Genomic DNA, 22300 nt, shown 5'->3' with positions numbered 1-22300 from the left:
TAAATAACAACAAAAGTGATTTAACCCCGTAAGGGCATATGATAAAAATTTCCGTCATGCTTAATTCCTAAATGGCAGAGAATTGATCAGTGACACTGCAGGGGCATGATCAATACACCAAAACTGCTTCATTAGACTAATGTTGTTTTGATGCCTGTAGTGTCCCATTAACTGTATTTACTGTATGTGGCCTTTATGCTCAATGTAAACATTCTTTATATATTTGATTGCCATTTCTAGTAAGCTGCAATGCTAGTAATGCCTTCAGGGTCCTTCCAGATACCTATAAGCAAGGTACTTTACCACTTTTATTTATACATTGTGGTCACATCTACTGTATGAGAGAAAACTAACATTTCAGACCCTGTGCTAAACATTGCAAGATAAAAGACACTGCATACTGTTTAAACTGACACAGTTTTAATTTTGATGTTTGTCTTGAAAGCAATCTTTACACAATTGTGTTACATGTTTGTATGCCCGGGCATTTTTAAATCACAGCGGCCCCCTGAGAAGGGGGCGGGGCCAGAGAGGGTGTGTTTTGTCATCACTAATGACAAGCACGCCCCCTCTCAAAGTGAGCATGTTGGTTCAATGCGCAGAGCCCCGCTGAAGAGCTCTAGCATGAAAAAAAGGCCCTGTATTTGTTATGCGCAGCGCAAGCAAATGTAATAACATGCTTGCGCTGTGTTTGCTTTTAACTTGTCTCTGTTGTCTCCATAAGTGGGATACCAGAGGACAAAACTGTTGTAAAAATATATATATTTGTGACTGCTCCTGATCTATTCCTTTCAATCGGTTACTTCTCTTAATTTGTGAACCACAAAAGCATGAAAATGCAACTATCAGTGCATTTATATTTTGCAGTATATTGATTGGCCAATCTTTACATGAATCGTCTTTCCTGAAACAAAGGCAAGGGCCAAATTTATCTGAACTGAAACGCCACATGGACAAAACCTGAATCGAACAAAACAAATTCTCTTTCGGACGAATCCAGTCCGATTAATCAAATTTTCTCACAATGCACAAGTCTGCTTTTCACTCTATGATGGTACACTCCTGCCGGTGACTCAATGCAGATTACCAGTTAAATTTGCAGTTTTTATGAAAACCACGGTGGATAATTAATAATTGTAAATATATTTAAATTGGATTTTTCTTGCTAATTTGGTGTATCGACTTTTAGTAATTACTGCCCTAATTTTTATGTAAACCTAAACATTTTAGCCTTTGAATGTTACAGTGGTAAGTTAAAAGTCAATATTTTATGTAAATAGGGTTAAATATAAATATTGGTTGCCATTAGTTGCCATTAGTACAAAAGGAAAGTTGTTTACACACTTCATTAGTGTTCTTCTGGAAGGGATTAAATCAGTTTTTGTTCTGCACAATACTGAAAGAGTTATTTTATTTCAGGGATAAACTCTGTCTAAATCTACGATGTACTACGATGTGATAATTGACAGATTATTAAAATATAAATCTGTTGAATACGAGAAGTGTATTTGAGGTTCATTGGCATTCAGTGAGCATCTCACACACAGGAAAAGAATCAACAGAGTGGAACAGTTTGTACCTTGGTTTGGAAACACACGCAAGCTATTCTGGAGGGGTAAAAGGAGCTGAGCCAGATTTTCAATATTTAGATAGTAGAGATTTCAAGCACTTCCAATTAATGGATAAATAGCCTTCTGTAGTGCTTCATTGTTCGATTTCAAGCACATATAAGATAACATTGGATAGGTTTGGCTATGTAGATGTAAGTAGACTACATTTCCTATGATGCTCTGCAAGAGTATGACTTTATTTAAAAGACTGAGAGAATTATTACAGGAAAAGGGTGGATTAATTTTTTAATTGTTGATACATTTAATCTGCTTATTTGTTTTCTGCAATTTATACAAGGTGCCAAAAATTTATGTTATTTTACATAATTAACTATTGTGAATACATATACATACTGTGCCTTGCAAACGTATTCACCCCCCTTGGCATTTTTCATTTTGTGTTGCCTCACAACCTGGAATTAACATGGATTGTTTGAGGTTTGCATCATTTAACTTACAGAACATGCACACAACTTTGAAGATTTAAAAAAAATAAAAATGTTTTATTGTGAAGCAAACAACAAATAGGGCAAAATAACAGAACAAGTAAATGTGCATAACTATTCATCCCCCTAAAGTCAATACTTTGTAGAGTCACCTTTTGCGGCAATCACAGCTCCAAGTCGCTTTGGATAAGTCTCTATGAGCTTGCCACATTTTACCACTGGGATTTTTGCCCATTCATCCTTGCAAAACTGCTCCAGCTCCTACAAGTTGGATAGTTTGTGCTTGTGAACAGCAATCTTTAAGTCTGACCACAGATTTTCTATTGGATTGAGATCTGGGCTTTGACTAGGCCATTCCAACACATTTACATGTTTTCCCTTAAATCACTCAAGTGTTGCTTTAGCAGTGTGTTTGGGGTCATTGTCCTGCTGGAAGGTGAACCTCCGCCCTACCCTCAAATGCACGCGCAGAGTGGTACAGGTTTTGCTCAAGAATATCCCTCTACTTAGCACCATCCATCTTTCCCCAACTTAGACCACTTTCCCAGTCCTGGCTGCTGAAAAACATCCTCACAGCATGATGCTGCCACCACCATGTTTCACTGTTGGGATGGTGTTCTTTGGGTGATGTGATGTGTTGGGTTTGCGCCAGACAGCGTTTTCTTTGATGGCTGAAAAGTTACATTTCAGTCTCATCAGACCAGAGCACCTTCCTCCATACATTTTTGGAGTATCCCACATGCCTTTTCGCAAACTCAAAACGTACCATTTTGTTTTTTGCTGAAAGTAATGGCTTTTTTCTGGCCACTTTGCCATAAAGCTCAACTCTATGGAGCGTACGGCTTATTGTCGTCCTATGTACAGATACTCCAGTCTCTGCTGTGGAACTCTGCAGCTCCTCCAGGGTTACCTTAGGTGTCTGTGCTGCCTCTCAGATTAATGCCCTACTTGCATGGTCCGTGAGTTTTGGTGGGCAGCCGTCTCTTGGCATGTTTGCGGTTGTGCCATATTCTTTCCATTTGGTTATGGTAGATTTGATGGTGCTCCTGGGGATCTTCAAAGATTTGGATATTTTTTTATAACCTAACCCTGACTTGTACTTCTCAACAACATTGTCCCTTACTTGTTTGGAGAGTTCCTTGGTCTTCATGGCAGTGTTTGGTTAGTGATGCCTCTTGGTTAGGTGTTGCAGCCTCTGGGGCCAATCAAAAAAGGTGTGTATATGTAATGACAGATCATGTGAGACTTAGATTGCACACAGGTGGACACCAGAGCTTTTTATGGGTTTCATAACAAAGGGGGTGAAAACATACGCACATGCCAATTTTCTGTTTTCTATTTCTAAAAAATAGTTTTATGTATATATTTTTCTAATTTCACTTCACCAACTTAGACTATTGTGTTCTGATCCATCACATAAAATTAAGATTAACAAAACATTGAATTTAAGGCTGTAATGTAACAAAATAGGTAAAAAGTCAAGGGGGTGAATACTTTTGCAAGGCACTGTATATAAATTAATACAATAAGTAAGGTGTTTTCTTGGAGGTTCTAAACTTCAGAGAGATCATGCCAAACTAACCTTTTGATTTTTTTTGATTGGGTAACTAAAATAATAGATCAGGGTGGTGCAGTAGACATTGCTTACCTAGATTTCAGTAAGGCTTTTGACACAGTTGCACATAGAAGGCTTATCAATAAACTACAATCTTTAAGTTTGGATTCCAATATTGTTGAATGGGTAAGGCAGTGCCTGAGTGACAGGCAACAGAGGGTTGTAGTCAATGGAGTATATTCAAGGCATGGGCTTGTCACAGGTGGAGTACCTCAGGGATCTGTACTTGGACCCATTCTCTTTTAGGTATGTCTTTTTTCTGATGATACTAAGATACGTAACATGGTTGATTTTCTAAGAGGGATAAGCCAAATGGCAAGTGCTTGGGTCAAAAGGGATGGGTATATGGTCTCAATTTATGCGGTACTGGCATGTCAGTACAAATTATATTCATAGAAATCATGCAATAATGATTTTTCAATACGCCTGGTAAATGGAAGGGAAAAGGTAACAACAAGGAAGTGATAGAAAACATTGTTGCTATAATTTCAGAATTGCACAACTGAGGTTTTCCCATATTGTGACCTATTCAGAATACCCAAAGTAGATGGTGGGAACCGCACTCAATCCCAACGGCCAAAGGTGCTCCGGATCAGGACCAGCAATCCCAGAATTATACACGAAAGAAGAAAGGACCACAGGCACTCCAAATTGAAACCGTGTGCAGATTTATTAGGAAAAAATGCAACGCCAACGTTTCGACCAACAAATGTCTTTTTTCAAGCATGTTGGTCGAAACGTTGCTTGGCGTTGCATTTTACCCATCCCTTTTGACCCAAGCATAGTGTGTCTTCCTTCTGTACTCTACAAATAACTGTTTGGTGGCATATAATGTGTGAGCACACACCATTATAATCCCTGCCTCCAATGACCAGTTGTGTGAGAGTACTAGAGCAGTGGGCGTTTGAATGCCAATTGTGCAATCAGGCACTCACAACAACTCTGTTTATAAACGTTTTAACGGCAAAAATAGATGGCATAAACTTAGAAGCAGTTACCACTGCTTTCCTTGATGATTGATGAATCACCAATTCATGTTGCTTTATATAGTTGTGAAATTTTGATGGGAAACAGCTAACATGAATCATCCCAACCGTGTATTAAAGGGATAATGCAGGCTGAAGTTCACTCTCAATGCATTAAAAAAAAAAAAAAAAACTAATGCATTATCAAAATACATAAATAATACAATAAAAAATACATTTCAATTTGAAGTTTCCCTGCACAATTTCGGGATTTGCAGCTGTTGCAGTGAGCAGACCAGGAAGTGCTTTATGGGACAAGTAATCAAGCACATGAAAGCAGTTAAATTAATCAGATTAGGTTAATGGTACTGCCAGGGCCGGTGCAAGGATTTCTGCTGCCCTAGGCAAAGATCTATTTTGCCACCCCTTCATGTCATTCACTCACTGACAGACACACGCACGCTGACACACATACACTCACTCACTGACACACACACAGACACACATAAACTCACTGACAGACATACACTCACTTACTGACACACACACACACACTCACTGACACACATAAACTCACTGACAGACATTCACTCACTGACACACACACATACATACACTCACACAGACACACACTCACTCACTGACACACACATACACTCACACAGATACTCACTGACAGACAGTCATACACACACACACTCACTGACAGACATACACTCACTCAGACACTCACTGACAGGCATACACTCATTCACTGACAGACATACACACACACACACTTACTGACATACACACACACACTCACTGACATACACACACACACACTCACTGACAGACATACACTCAATAACATACATTCACTGACAGAATATACTCACTCACTGACACACACACTCTCACTGACAGTCAAATAGGCACAGACACACACACACACACAAACACTCACTGACAGACAGATATACACACACACACACATACACACAAAGACACTCACTGACAGACATACATACACTCACTCACCGACACACACACACACACTCACGTCATATTCCGGCTTCGGCATCACAGAGGGCGAATGAGGGAGGAGTAAGAGGCTTCAAAAAGAGCCTCTCTCGCCGCTTGCCTGCTCCTTCCCCCCTCTCCTCCGGTCACCGGCATTTGATGGTAGAGCAGGCAACTGTCATCAAGGTAAGAAGGTGCCTGCTCTGCCATACTGTGACAGGGCACCTCTGGGTGCCCCCACCTTCGGGCGCCTAGAGGAGCGGCACGGCGCTGAGGGGGGGCGGCTCTAGAGCCGTTCGCCCAGCGCTGCAGCCCAAAACAGGGGGAGTCCATCAGGAAATATCCCGGTGGGCGCCCCCAGCAGGCCGGCGCCCTAGGCGAATGTCTAGTTCACCTAGTGGTGGCGCCGGCCCTGGGTACTGCGTCCTAAATAAGGTTGTGAATGGAGCGATAGACACGATTGCATAACCATGGCTCCTTCACAGAATGTCTGAGCCTAGGAAATACACATGGTTTAAGTGCTTAGACAAGCAGGGGGAATCCTTAACTTTTCTGTCCAAAAGGGAGTAGACTTGTAGCTGCAGTGATTTTTGCAAATTACAGTAGTTACACAGCTGAAAAGAGACATGTGTCCATCAACTTCAGCCTTTCTGACATCTGTTTTTACTGTTGATCCAAACAAAGGCAAAAAAAACCCAGTTTGAATCGATTCTAATTTTGCAGAAAAGGGAAAAACATTCTGCTTGACCCCAGAATGGCTGTAAGATCTCTTCTTGGATCAAGAAGCTATTGCCCAGAATTAGTTAGTGCCTAATATGAATGTTTTGGATGACTTACAGTTGCTGGTAACATTTATCTGTTCTCTGTAGTCTCTATGGCATTGGAGAGGAAGTACCTTTCTGCCTTTCTCCCTCTCTTCCTTGAGTGCAGCCACTTTTTGCCTTTGATCTATAGCAAAGCTGTGTTTCTTGTTATATTAAATCAGTCTGTTCCTTTTTAAGCAAACCTCTGACTGAGGATTCTTAATTACTTAGCTTCATATGGGTGCCCTGCCATGACTTCTACACAGGGTCGGTGCTAGACTATTTTGAGCGCCAGGCAAGACCAGCTACTTGAACCCCTAAAACAAAAAATGCAGCAGAGGCGGCTCTCTAAACCTTGAAGCAGACTGATTCGTCGGGTCCTCGGTCAGAGACAGAGGACCCGACACCAGGAGGGGGCCTGGCAGCTTACCCAGTGTGCCGCTGGGCCCCTCCATCAGTCTGCCCAGGCAGAGCCTGCGGTCTGCAGCGCCGCCAAGTGCCCAGCTGCAGACCATGTGATAGAGGGCTCACGAGCTCCCAGAGCATTGCCGCGGGATACCACAGCAACGCTCTAATTGGAGCTCACGAGAACTTGGTCTGCAGCTCACAACCGGTGGAGCTGCAGACCTGTAGAGCCAGCCCGCCGGACTACCAGGGAATGGGAGCATTGAAAAAAAAAAAAAGTATGTAACCAGCCTCCCACAGCCTGTCACCCCCCTCACCATGCCCCCACAATGTCACACTCACACCCCGCCCCTCACTACTGTCACCCCCACTGTCACTCTCATACCCTGCCCCCCAAAGTCACCTTCATACCATGCCCCCACTGTCACCCTCACACCCTGCCTCCCCACTGTCCTCCTGTCATTGTCACCTTCACACCCTGCCCCCCGTCACCCTGTCTCTGTCACGCTCACACTCTGCACCCTCACTGTCACTGTAACACTCACACCCTGCCCCCCCACTGTTACACTGTCACCCTCACACCCTGTCCCCCACTGTCTCACTGACACTGTCATCCTCACACCCTGCCCCCCCACAGTCACCCTCACACCCTGCCCCCCCACTGTCACCCTGACACTGTCACCCTCACACCTTGCCCACCCACTGTCACCCTGACACTGTCACTGTTACCCTCACATGCTGCCACCACCACTGTCACCCTCACATCCTGCCCCCTACTGTCACCTCCACACACTGTCACCCCCACACTGTCACTGTCACTCTCAAATCCTGCCCCCATACTGTCATCCTCACATCCTGCCACTATCACCCTCACATCCTGCCCCCCAACTGTCAACCTCACATCCTGGCCCCATACTGTCATCCTCACAGCCTGCTACCCACCACTGTCACCCTTACATACTGACACCCACACTGTCATTGTCACTCTCACATACTGCCTTCCACCACTCTCACCCTCACATCCTGCCCCCCACACTGTCACCCTCACATCCTGCCCCCTACACTGTCATCCTCACACCCTGCCCCCACCACTGTCACCCCACACAGTCATTGTCACCATCACATACTGCCTCCCACCACTGTCACACTCACATCCTGCCTCCCACCACTGTCTCACACACACACACACACACACACTACATGCACTACACAGACACTACTATATACACAGACACTACATCCACTACACAGATACTGCATCCATCACATACACCCTACATCCACTGACAATATATTCAACACAAACACTGCATACAATACACACGACATCTATGACACAATTACAGACATGGCATCCACAACACACAGACGCAGCATCCATGACACACAGACACTGTATCCACCACACACAGACACTGCATCCACTGAACACACACACACACACTCTGCATTCACTACACACTGAATATGATATAAACACTGCATCCACTACACAAAAATACATTGTATTCACTACACAAAAAACATAACGGATTCTGGTGTGCTTTTAGTGCAAGGCGGGGGGGGGGGGGGGGGGGGGGAGGAGGTAGCATTTCATTCTTTGACCCAGGCAGCACAATGTCTTGGGCCACCCTGCTCAGTCCCATTGCATTGCCTCTTTTTCCCACTCCACAGCCCCTCTGAGTGCCTCTTTGTCCCTCCATAGCCCCTCTGTGTGCTTCTTTCGCCCTTACCAGCCCCTCTGTGTGCCTCTTGTCCCCCCTAGCTGTTCTGTTTGTCTCTGTGTCTACCCCACCTCTCTGTGTCTCTTAGTCTCCCTGCTCCTCTATGTGTTTCTTTGTCCTTCCATCCCCTCTGTGTGACTCTTTGTCCCCCCGCATGCCCTCTGTGCGTTTCTTCCCCCCTAACCCCTTTGTGCTCCATACCCTGTCTCTTTGTGGTCTCTTTCGCGCAACGGTTTACCTCTTGGAGTGTGGCCGAGTGGAGCTCAGTAGAGGATCTTCTGTTTCGACTACCTGGTCTTAAAGGAAACTATTCGGTGCTCTCAGTGAGTACTTTGTGTCAGACCAGGTAGAGAATGCAGAAAATCGCAGTCCACTCAGCCATGCTACATGCAGTGACTGGCAGGAGGGGGGAGCTGTGCAGTGTGCACCCCTCCTGGCGGTCACCTGGAGATTGCGTCACCAGAGCGGTGCGCCTTGAAAAAGTGCTTACAAAAATTGACAAGGCTTTTTTTTTACATGATACATTTATCAAATCACCTATTCCAAGAAGAAAAAATAATAAACTGGTTATTTAAAGAGACACTATAGGCACCAAAACAGGAGATAAAAACTTATAAAGCAAGTTAACTTCTGATTGAAAATGAAAACATTTTTGTCAAGCAGACTGTGTGAGTGACAACCAGGGGATGTGTGGCTATGGCTGCATAAACAAAAAAAAGTGATCAAACTCCTAAATGGTAGATAATTAAGCAAATCAGCTATGTTAAAATACATTTAGCAATTTATCTTTCAATTAACTACAAATCACTGGTTACTGAACATACATTTTGTTTACTATATACTCTAACCAAGATATTATCTATACAGTGATAGCTAACCTTGAAATGTGGGTGAAATACATTTCCCATTATGCATTTCTCAGCCAGCTTGGGAAATGTAATTGACAACCAGCTGTGGTTCCTGCCAAGGCTAGTCATCAGCACTCTATATGATTCGGAAGATGAATTGCATAGATATTGTTTGGTTTCCAATGGATTCTGTGTACTTTAAATGCTTCCAAACAGTCCACGTGAGGCAATGTTGTATTTGCACAATACTAAGAGTTGTGTGTATATCAAGCTGTATTCCAGTAATATTTCTCAAATTGCAATGTCACTCCCAGTCTATGCCAAGATTAACAACAACCTAAGTATTTTGCTTTCACCTAGTTTATTTTCCAAATCTGTGATGGAATTTTGTATTGAGGGCTCAGACAGGAAGTTGTCTCTTTGAGTTCTGCAACTCAATAAAATATAAAATATTATAATATGTTATATAATAAATTACAGTGCCTTGCAAAAGTATTCACCCCCTTGGCATTTTTTGTGGTTTGTTGCCTCACAGCCTGGAATTAACATGGATTGTTTGAGGATTTGGATCATTTAATTTACAGAACATGCCCACAACTTTTTTTTAATTTTTTTTTTTTTTTATTGTGAAGCAAACAACAAATAGGACAAAATAACAGAAAAAGTCAATGTTCATAACTATTCACCCCTCTAAAGTCAATACTTTGTAAAGCCACCTTTTGCGGCAATCACAGCTCCAAGTTGATTTGGATAAGTCTCTATGAGCTTGCCACATCTTACCACTGGGATTTTTGCCCATTCCTCCTTGCAAAACTGCTCCAGCTCCTTCAAGTTGGATGGTTTGCGGTTGTGAACAGCAATCTTTAAGTCTGACCACAGATTTTCTATTGGATTGAGGTCTGGGCTTTGACTAGGCCATTCCAACACATTTACATGTTTCCCCTAAACCACTCAAGTGTTGCTTTAGCAGTGTGTTTGGGGTCATTGTCCTGCTGGAAGGTGAACCTCCATCCTAGCTTCAAATCACACACAGAGTGGTACAAATTTTACTCAAGAATATCCCTGTACTTAGCACCATCCATCTTTCCCTCAACTCTGACCAGTTTCCCAGTACTGGCTGCTGAAAAACATCCCCACAGCATGATGCTGCCCCCACCATGTTTCACTGTGGGGATGGTGTTCTTTGGGTGATGTGATGTGTTGGGTTTGCGCCAGACATAGCGATTTCTTTGATGGCCGAAAAGTTAAATTTTAGTCTCATCAGACCAGAGCACCTTCCTCCATACATTTTGGGAGTCTCCCACATGCCTTTTCGCAAACTCCAAACATGCCATTTTGTTTTTTTGCTTAAAGTAATGAGTTTCTTCTGGCCACCCTGCCATAAAATCCAACTCTATGGAACGTACGGCTTATTGTCGTCCTATGTACAGATACTCCAGTCTCTGCTGTGGAACTCTGGAGCTCCTCCAGGGTTACCTTAGGTCTCTGTGCTACCTCTCTAATAAATGCCCTCCTTGTCTGGTCCGTGAGTTTTGGTGGGCGGCCGTCTCTTGGCAGGTTTGCTGTTGTGCCATGTTGGTCCATGTGGTTATGATAGATTTGATGGTGCTTCTGGGGATCATCAAAGATTTGGATATTTTTTTTATAACCTAACCCTGACTTGAACTTCTCAACAACATTGTCCCTTACTTTTTTGGAGAGTTCCTTGGTCTTCATGGCAGTGTTTGGTTAGTGGTGTTGCAACCTCTGGGGCCTTTCAAAAAAGGTGTGTATATGTAATGACAGATCATGTGACACTTAGATTGCACACAAGTGGACATCATGTCACTAATTATGTGACTTCTGAAGGTAATTGGTTCCACCAGAGCTTTTTATGGGTTTCATAACAAAGGGGGTGAAAACATACGCACATGCCAATTTTCTGTTTTCTATTTCTAAAAAATAGTTTTATGTATATAGTTTTCTCATTTCACTTCACCAACTTAAACTATTGTGTTCTGACCCATCACATAAAATTCAGATTAATAAAACATTGGACTTAAGGCTGTAATGTAACAAAATAGGTAAAAAGTCAAGGGGGGTGAATACTTTTGCAAGGCACTGTAATTGAGCAAATCATGTTAAAATAAATTTAGCAATTTATCTTTCAATTAACTACAAATCACAGGTTATTGAAAATACATTTGGTTTATTAAATACTCTAAGCAAGATATTGTCTATACTTTGATAGCTAACCTTGAAATGTGGGTGAAATACATTATGCATTTCTCAGCCAGCTTGGGAAATGTCATTGACAACCAGCTGTGGTTCCTGCCAAGGCTGGTCATCAGCGCTCTATATGATTCGGAAGATGAATTGCATAGATATTGTTTGGTTTCCAACAGATTCTGTGTGCTTTAAATGCTTCCAAACATTCCATGTGTGGCAATGTTGTATTTGCACAATGCTAACATGTGTGTATATTTCAAGCTGTATTCCAGTAAGATTTTGCAAAGGTGCTGTGTGTGTAAGGGTGCTGTGTGTGTAAGGGTTCTCTGTATGTAAGGATGCTATGTGTGTGAGGGTGCTGTGTGTGTTGTTTCGGAGGGTGGTGTGGGTGTGTGTGTAAGGGTGCTTTGTGTGTGAGGGCACTGTGTGTGTGTGTGTGTGTGTAAGGGTGCTGTGTGTGAGGTTGTTGTGTGTGTGTTTGTGAGGGTGGTGTGTGTGTGTGTGTAAGGGTGCTGTTAGTGTTAGGGTGCTGTTAGTGTCTGTGTGAGGGTGCTGTGTGTGTAAGGGTGCTGTTAGTGTGTGTGTGTATGTGTAAAGGTGATGTGTGTGTAAGGGTGATGTATGTGTGTGGGTGCTGTTAGTGTGTGTGTGCGGTTAGTATGTATTGTGTGGGGGGTGGGGGGCCTTTTAGTTAATATCCCCCCTCCCTTCTTACCTTATGTAGTGAGGGGGGACCAGCTGCTGTTATCCCTGCTGGTCCACTGGAGAGTAAACTCTATCCTGCGGGGCTATTGTTCACTCTCGCGAGATCTGAGCGTTGCCGCAGCAACGCTCCGACCTCGCGAGAGGAACCCGGCGGAGCTGCTGGCAAGAGCTCCCCGGGTCCTATCCTGCCTCCTTCCATGCTGCTGTGGGTCGGTGAGGGAGATCTTGATCTCCCTCACCGGCCCACAGAGGGAGGCACATAGTGCGTGACGTGGGGATTAGGGTGTGCCAAGGCACACCCGGCACACCCCGTGCGCACGCCTTTGCAACAACCTAAGTATTTTGCTTTCACCTAGTTTATTTTCCATATCCGTGATGGAATTTTATATTGAGGGCTCACACAGGAAGTTGTCTCTTTAAGTTCTGCAACTCAATAAAATATTTTATAATAAATGATATATTATAATAAATATATATTCTTCTCCAGCTAATATGGAGATAGTGGCACCTTTGTTGAGTTTTATGGATCATCTATTGGATGTTTCATGAGCTAAAATAGTTATTCCACTGAATACAACAGGTGGACTGGAACACTTCCAGAAAGGTATGAAAATCAAATTTAGTCTGCAGCATTAAAGGAACACTATAGGGTCAGGAACACAAACATATATTTCTGACCCTATAGTATAATACTACAATTGAGGTCACTCGCCCCCCTTAACACCCTTAGAAGGGGTTAAAACATTCCTTAATTCCAGCACTGCATGGGTCTGCTGGCACTGACACCATCCCGACCCACCTCCTTGGTGACATCATCAGAATTTACATTTTTTTTCATAGGGAAAGCATTGGATTAGCTGAAATTGGCCAAGAGGCAGGATGGGGACGGGGCCAAACAATGGTTTGGCCAATCCACACCTCCTCATAGAGATGCATTGAATTAATGCATCTCTATGAGGAAAATTCAGCGTCTCCATGCAGAGTATGGAGAGGCTGAACGGCTGAACAACAGTGCTGCCTACTGTGCAGCACTGCAACAGGAGGTATCCCTAGGGGGCAATGTAAACACTGCACTTTCTCTTAAAAGACAATGTATACATGAAAATACCTAAAGGGAATGATCTTACTCACCAGCACAACTACATTAAGCTGTAGTTGTTCTGGTGACTATATTGACCCTTTAATTGCAAGTAGACCATATTGGTGTAGATCTCTCCAAGTAGCAAGATTTGGGGATATAATAGTATCGCATACTTCCCAAATGTCCTAATTTAAGACCCAAATCCCTCTCTATTATATATGTTTTATATATATATATATATATATATATATATATATATATATATATATATATATATATATATATATATATATATATATATATATATATATAAAATAAGGTACATTAAAAATTTATAAAAAAAAATACAAGGATTACAGTCCATGGAGGTAACTCATTGTACAGTGAATGGAATACTGAATTGCATAACTGAGGTTAAAATAATCAAATTGGAAGAATTCTCAATTTTGCACATTGTTTTGTTCTAACATAGGACTGTAATCCTTGTATTTTTTATAAATTTTTAATGTACCGTATTTTGAAATTTCTGCTATAGAGTTCAGAAGAATAGACAAACTCAAAATGCCAATGCACTCTAGATTCACTCTATGCTATATTGCAATTAAACTATGCTATGCTGAATTCCTGTTTTACCTTCTCTTATAGCCTCTGTACAAGATATCAAACTACTGGCCACAAATGAAAATCTCCTAAATGGTACATTAATTACAAACATTCCTACTCAAATCTTGACTACGCTCTCTTCAACAAACTCTATCTAACTGTAGCTCTGTTAGTGTAGCTGAGTCTGGATTCCAATCTCTCCAGAATTCTTACATCAGAGTAATTTACATTCTAGGCTAATATTCTACCCCTAGTACCAGCCTAGAGGATTTCAAATCTCTCGTTGTATAGTTTTTTTTTTTTTATGAGTGTCCTGAATCAGTGATGTGAAATGCGTTGGTTAATGTATAATGAGTTCTGCTTCGATGATCCGTACTTATTGCAAATCTTCACTGTCCTGTATGTTTCACTAGCCATACGTTCAAGGACACGTCAATTTAGTAATTAATGTACCAATCTTAGTTTCCAGAGCTGACCTTTGGGCAGCATAATTACTTGCAATATTACACTTTCTAAAATTCATCCTGAATCCTAATTCTACCTGGGCTCTGTGTTTCCAACCAAAATCTATACTATCTTTGGCTGCAAGACTCCAGTAAATGATGTTTGTACAGGTAGAAGATGCATTTGATGCAATAACAGTAAAAATCACAGACAGAAGAACTTTTAGCTTAAAGTTCCAAAACACACTAGATTCCAGATATTTACACAGCTAACATTTTTTTAGGCCCATTGAGGGCATAATAGAGGATTATGCTATGTAACAAACATTATATTGGAAAAATAATTAATAAAACAGATTTCATTCTGCATGACCTTAAAACAATAGAACCTCCTTGAGCTGCAATCTTAAAGGACCACTCTAGGCACCCAGACCACTTCAGCTTAATGAAGTGGTCTGGGTGCCAGGTCCAGCTAGGGTTAACCCTTTTTTTTATAAACATAGCAGTTTCAGAGAAACTGCTATGTTTATACTGAGGGTTAATCCAGCCTCCAGAGCCTCTAGTGGCTGTCTCATTGACAACCGCTAGAGGCGCTTGCGTGCTTCTCACTGTGAAAATCACAGTGAGAAGACGCCAGCGTCCATAGGAAAGCATTGTAAATGCTTTCCTTTGCGACAGTCTGAATGCGCGCACAGCTCCTGCCGCGCATGCGCATTCAGCCGATAACGTCGCGAGGAAGGAGGAGAGGAGGAGGAAAGCTCCCTGCCCGGCGCTGGAGAAAGGTAAATGTTTAACCCCTTCCTCTCTCCAGAGCACGGCATAGGGGGACCTTGAGGGTGGGGGCACCCTCAAGGCACTATAGTGCCAGGAAAATGAGTACGAGGGAGCTGAGCAGGAAGATTAGAGCTCCCTCGCCGCCTACTCTGCCTGTCCGCCCCCTGCCTACCTGACCAGCAGCCCTACTGGACAGGTAAGTAATCCACTCCAGATCTCACAGGGAGGCTGGGTGGATTCAAAATAAAATGTAAAAAATAATAATTTGTGTTGGAAGAAATGTGTATGTGTCTGTGAGTGTATGTGTGTATGTGTCTGTAAGTGTGTATGTGTGTGTGTCTGTAAGTGAATGTGTGTGTGTGTGTGTGTCTGTAAATGTGTATATGTCAGTCAGTGAGTGCCTGCGTCTGTCAGTGTGTGTCCAAGTAATAGTGTGTGTGTGTATGTCATTGTTTGTCAGTGTATATGAGAGTGTGTGTCTGTCAGTGAGTGTATGCGTTTGTCATTGAGTGTGCGTCTGTCAGTGAGTGAGCGTCTGTCAGGCAAAGTGTGGCCTTGACAGGAAGGGGTGGGGAAAATTTAAATTTGGGGGCGTGGGGGTGGGGGTGCCCTTATATGCCAAATTGACAATGTCAACATACTAGTATACCATTAGTTTAGTGCACTTTTTTCAACAATCAAATAAAGTCCAGGAACAGATATAACAATGTATATGGATGTATACAATTAAATGGAAAAGACAAATTAATACCACAACAATGCCATTCAAATTAAACATAAACATTATCCTGCTAGAATGCTGAAAAATACCCTGCCTTGTTCAGGAAGAACAAGCCCAAAAAAATTACATTTTCACACTTTTCACTAACCAGGAAAACTGTGCTTAATCGAAATCAAATTCAGGCTTATAGTTGTAACTATAAGGAGGATCTGGCTTGAATAATATTGTTTCAATATCCAAATGTGTTTTCTCAAACAAAATGTTGGATTGTGTTCTGTTATTTGGGGTGCTGTATGGTGTGCACTATACTTTAGATCCAAATTTGTGAAAATGCCTGGAATAAGATTTCTAAGGTTGTGTCCCTCACAGGGTCATTCACTAACGTGAGAATTCAAAGTTAATTTCAAATTTAGGGTCAAAATATCCAAACTGGAAAAAAAGCTATGCTCTGCATTCAGTTCTGCTATTCTGGCCTTTGAAATTCACTCCGAATTCTCACTTTAGAAAATAACTCTGTTATGTGTGAATTCTCAGGATTCAAAAGTGAATTCAACGTGAATTTCAAATTTAAGGCCAAAATAGTAAACTAGGAGATTTTTTTCAATAACAAACAATAGGTCCTAAAATTTGAAATTTACTTTGAAGTATGTTTTAATTCCCATTTAGTGAACAACCCTGTTATGATGGTCGGGCACGCACGGTGGACAGTGTAAAGGTTGGGGTAGTAGTGGTAGCAGGGCAGGTGAGCTGAGTTTGGTGCCGCCTGCAGTTGACTTAGGTTACTTAAAATTCAGGTTTTGCATTTGGCTTATATTGCTGAATCATTATATATACACACTAACAACTATTGTTACTAACACAAACATTACAATATTTTAAATCATTTAGAGTCACTTTTTTGTTTAGTTCCAAGCATTTTAATGGTCCACTCACTGAAGACTGAATTGTAAACTGACTGACAACCTTACAGCCAAATTAGCATGAATATAAAATGTACCCAGACATGGGATTTTTCTTTGGTCACCTATTTTGGGTTATGTTTGGTAAGTCAGTTGTAAACTCACCTTAATGCCTGTTTAGTTAAATTACTCAGTGTTATTAGTAGGCTATTTCTATTGCTGCCCTGGGTGAAAATACCTATGTGACACTTAGTCTAAGTCTAAATGAGAACACCTCCATGACTGAGAAACATGTATTTAAATGTGAATCTCACTCTGCAGGTTCTTCAGGATACAAATATGTCTCTAAAATGATAGTAATGTGTTCTTGTGATTTCTTTTTAGAGCACAAGGGGTTATTTACTAAAATGAGAATTTAAAGTGAATTCAAAGCGCATTTCAATTTTAAGGCGGCTGTAGCCAAGTTTAACAGGGTTGTTCCCAAAAAGTAGAAACTCAAGGTGAGATTAAAGAGAATTTCACATTTAATATCAAAATGGCCGACCTTGAAAAATTCTCTCAATCAACTATGTTTTTAGTTTGGGTACTTTAGCCTTAAATTTGAAATTCACTTTCAATTCCCACTTAGTAAATAGCCCTGAATGGTGTGTTCCACGGTTAAAGCACAGCAAAAATAATTACACAATCTATTTTTTTTTATTTTTTTATTATTACCTTGGTTTCAATGAGGAGTGGAAGTGGCAGCAGCAGTAGAGGGGTTAAAACCAAAATTAAAAAGTCCTTGCAGCTTAGGAGATGCTTCACACATGGTGCCATCATCTGAGGGAAAAGTGAGGATAACGTAGTAAATAGTTGAGTCAGTAGAGCACAGGTTGATGACAGCAAATACTGGGATGCAGGTCCACAATGGGTTTTAAGTGCTCAGCAAATCCACATGCTCCTCCTAGGGTTCCTGGCACTGATAGTAGTGAGGTGGACAGTGGGAGGTAGTCAGAGGTGCATTTTGGAGTAAGTGATGTGATTCTGGGATTCACAATTCAACCTTTATAAGACAAGTGAACTGGAGGAGGAGGGACATGCATTCTGCCTGCAAGCTGATGTTTTGCACTGTGAAAATCTGTCACCAGACAATTAACTGTGTCACAGACAGATATTTTTTTTAGAGGTTTAAAATTGTTGGATCACTGCAACAATAGCCAAATTAAAGGTTTTAACTCCATAAACTTTTAATAGCAGGGTATACACACTCTGTGTTTAAATTACAGTCATATAGGCAACTGGCAGGAGAATAAACACTTTTATAAAAAAAAAAAAAAATAACGTCTCTAAACACACGATTCTTTAAAAAAAATAAAAAAAAATTGTGGCTATTGTAACTTCTACGTGGTTATTTACAAAGAGCAACTGAGGTGAAATTTGCAAACGTTTTAGAATTTTGTCTAACAGTTGTTATAAACAACCAGCCAGTCCTTTATTATACATAGTATATTCAAGGGTAAAATTGTGTATTGTAATTTGTCTGTTCTTTTTTGTTGTGCTTTAATATAAAATTTCATCCAAAATACTACGTCTTAGATGTTACGTTGATACGTTTATTGCTAAATGGATTGGAGACAACCCTGGTACTAACACAGTTAAAAATATATTGGTAAAAAAAACGTGGGAAATATAATAGATTTGGTGTTCTAATGCCACCAAGTGGGCAGAATGCAAACGTCAGGCAGGCTGAAAGTGGCAGATGAGACTTACTGTTATTTTTATTTAATTGAATTTCTTTACAAAGTGGAATAATCACTAAATGCAGAGATGTAGCAATTTGCAAAATGTAGAGAAAGTTAAATTTTCAAAAGAAACTTTAAAAATGGTTATATCTACATTCTATGATAGTATGATAGAGATACAGAGCGGGAAATATTTTTAGAGATTTTAAGTTGATGGAAAATGTAAAGTTTTCTGTACGTTTATTTCACAGTTGAAAATGTGTAAATACACTCTGGAATGTGAGAGGTACGGAGAGATGGAATAATCATATTTTTACAATATAGAGCAAATTATCAAGGCAAAACCTGATACTCTTCTGGGGCAAAGCACTAAATAAGGAGCAATCACCATAAAACCATAGAATTTGGGAATAAAATATATCAAAATGTATAAAAAGTGTCCCTTTTTCATACTATTATTGGTTTGTATTTATTAAATTGTTTAAAGCTTGTCTAAGATGTGTCGGCTCTTTTATACCCAAATTCTGCCATTTATCACTGCATTATAGATTTTCGATTGCTAAATTCAGGGTGGACAAAAAATGAAGTGAAGCTGAATACTTTTCTACTGGAAAAAAGTTACGGAATGACCCCATAACCCATAAACCCCAAAATATTTTCTGAAAAATGGAGTACATTAAACAATGACAGCACACAAAAGAAGCGAAAGATGAAAAATAAAAATTACTTGAAAAAATGCCACAAATTCACCATACAAAACTGTTACGATTTTCTGAAAAATATCCCCCAATGTTTTTCAGCATTTACCTCTTTGCAGGCAAAATAACACCTTGATTAAACCTTGATTAAACTCCTGTATTTTTGTGGAAGTTTTTTTTGTGTGTAATCAGGTGATGGATACTTTTGATGTTCACTATTTACAATTGTCAGCTGACTCAGTTTGCATGATTTTTGGCATAGAATCCAAGTTTAATACAGCATTCACTAGGTGTCTGCATAATAAAAACCCAGTGGGCAAATCCTTACTATAGGAGCAGGGTAATAAAATGAATGCATCATATACCTCTATTAACATGATGTAATAATCATGTTATAATGGTTCATCCAACCTATATTATTATAGGCTACTGCTCCACTGACTCACTGGAGTACTGGAGCAGCATTAATTATTCTGGGAGAATGTGAATTCCTTTAGCATTCTACTTAAAGGAACACTATAATCACTAAAACAACGTTAGCAGTTTTGGTGTATATATCATACCCCTGCAGTCTCACTGCTTAATTCGTTGCCATTTAGGAGTTAAATCACTTTGTTTATGAACCCTAGTTACACTTCCCTGCATGTGACTTGCACAACCTTCCTAAACACTTCCTGTAAAGAGTCATCTAATGTTTATCCTTCCTTTATTGCAAGTTCTGTTTAATTTATATTTTCTTATTCCCAGCTATGTTAATAGCTTGCTAGACCCTGCTAGAGCCTCCTGTATGTGATTAAAGTTCAATTTACAGAGCAGGAGATAAACAATTTTAAGGTACATTACATCTGTTTGAAAGTGAAACCAGTGGTTTTTCCTGCAGACTTTGCCAATCAGAGCCAGGAGAGGTGTGACAAGGGCTGCATAAACCCTTTATCCAAATCATGCTACACAGTGGGCGTAGGAATAGAAGGCCAAGGGCTCCATGCTGATTGATATTGGGTTAGAAGGGGTTGTATGAGGGTATATTAATTCCTTAGTTGCCATGAGCTGAGTCCTCTAATTAGTTTTAGTAGTCCACCAACTAACATGAGAGAACAAGCAGGTGGGCACATCAGGGTCAATACTGTGTGTGGGTATTTCAACTGTACCTTAAATTTCAGAGATTTTCCCCAAATATTGCATTTCAGAGCTTTATAAATAACCCCACTGGTTTTCTACCATAGCATAATGATATCTCAAAAATGGAGAAAAACTGATATATTTTTACCTGTGTTTTCCAGACTTCACAAGTTAATGATTGGTCCACTCAGCCATTGTTCTTCTTTGCTTTAAAAAAAAAAAAAAAAAAAAAAAAAAAGTAAATAAAAAAGAAACTGAAACAAACATTATAATATCAAAGTATTTAATCTGGAAACATCAGTTTTTTTCCCCCTAAATAAGGATCTATAAGGAACTTAAGATTCAGCAACAAAGGTTTTTCTATATATCCATTGTGAATATTACATATATTTAAAACACACGGTGTTCTAATAATACAGTAATCTAACTTTGACCACTTTGACCACTGGTTTAACCACGACACATATATTATGGACTACTTTTCCCATAATGCTTAGTCAGTGAAAAGGCAAAGTTCACAAATATTGTGAACCTTTTTATTCATCTCTTTGAACACTACCTCCTTCAACAATTGTTTTTTTTTTTTAAATGGCATGGTAATAAAAGGGGTTTTAATAAAATCAGAAATATTTGTGTTTGTGCAGATTATCTCTAAAGTCCAAATAAGGTCAATCCATGTTATACAAAATAAGATGACATTATATGAAGCAGATGTTTGTGGACCTTAGGAAGAAGACAGTGACAATAAAGACATTCTTTCAGATATTGGCCTTCTATGTTCTTTGTCAAAACAGACCCATGCAGTTAATTTTGATATTCTTGCAATATAATTATGGATCTATCTGCATTTAGTAGTCTAGGCTGCAGCAAGACACTAGGTTATATAGGTAAATAGTTGGAGTAACATCTAAGACAGGGCCTTCGAAGGAGAGAGGGTGGGCTCAAAATTCACCTCCTAAATCTACCTTGCTCTTAGTATCCAACATCACAACCCACTTACTAAGGAACTTTGTCATTTATCTATTTTGACAAACATACATTTATTAAAATGCCTTCTCTTTCACCATAACTCCTTATAACTCCAGCTATTTTTTGCATCTACACTTTACAAATAAGGCCAAATTCATTGAGACTGACTAGCCCATAGGAAATATCTACAGTATATTACATATAGATTTTACTAGGTTCTTTGGATACGTTTGAAGCAATAACCGTGATGGTTTTAAACTGTCAGGGTGTTTTTTTTGTTAGAAAATTAAAGTTAAAATATGAGCAACCTGTAAAATAAAAATCAAGCCTCTAATAATACTATATTGTTTATTTATAATTTGGTTATTTTTAGTTTAGATTTGTTTATAAGTTATTTGTCAAGTCACCGTTACTGACTGTTTAGTAAATGGATTCTTTGTAATTTATTTGTAATAGTGGACAATGAATCAGTAGATTTAGTGCATCCCCTGGAACTTTGTCAAGACTTTGCCGGAAAAGGTTTTGATTAAAAGACTGAAATGTTGATCTATTGCTCCCCATTCCTGACAACAGACAGATTTTTTTCTGAATTCATTTTTCTTTAAAAAGTTATAAATATATGTATGTGTAAAAATATACATTAATTGCACTGACCTGGAGAGCAAGCAGAACATCTCGGTCTCAATAAAAATAATCACCTTTTTTAAATATGATGTATAGGAGCTTCTTAATGATTTTTGATTTGTAAGGGTTGCAGTAGGTGCCTCTTACTCCCCTCTCATTTCCGCCTCCTTTTGTCCTAATCGTGTACTTGGACAGATTCTTAATGTCTTGTCCCTGAAATGTTTCCAAGAAAAACCCTCAGAAATGTGGTTACTTTGCCGAGTTCCACTTCATTCTCTTCTACATGAAAGCTCTCATTATGAACCCATTTCAATGGC

At 40.1% G+C, this 22300-nt stretch overlaps 1 protein-coding gene across 1 annotated transcript in view; it reads right to left on the bottom strand.

Moving 5' to 3' along the window:
* The window catches only part of SLC13A5 (solute carrier family 13 member 5), a 97241-nt gene extending 75155 nt beyond the window's left edge, over positions 1-22086 (bottom strand). The window contains exons 1-3 of the mRNA XM_063449731.1: positions 22014-22086; positions 20539-20597; positions 17567-17671 (exon numbers count right to left, since the gene is read on the bottom strand). Of these exons, the coding sequence (XP_063305801.1) occupies positions 17567-17671 (105 nt within the window). The 5' untranslated portion in view covers positions 20539-20597; positions 22014-22086. The remainder of the gene's footprint in view (positions 1-17566; positions 17672-20538; positions 20598-22013) is intronic.
* Between the last annotated feature and the right edge of the window lie 214 nt (positions 22087-22300).

Source organism: Pelobates fuscus, chromosome 1 (genome assembly GCF_036172605.1).
Source record: "Pelobates fuscus isolate aPelFus1 chromosome 1, aPelFus1.pri, whole genome shotgun sequence".
Classification (NCBI taxonomy): Eukaryota; Metazoa; Chordata; class Amphibia; order Anura; family Pelobatidae; genus Pelobates; species Pelobates fuscus.
Note: the sequence above shows the minus strand (reverse complement) of the source record. Positions and strands in the feature narration are given on the sequence as shown.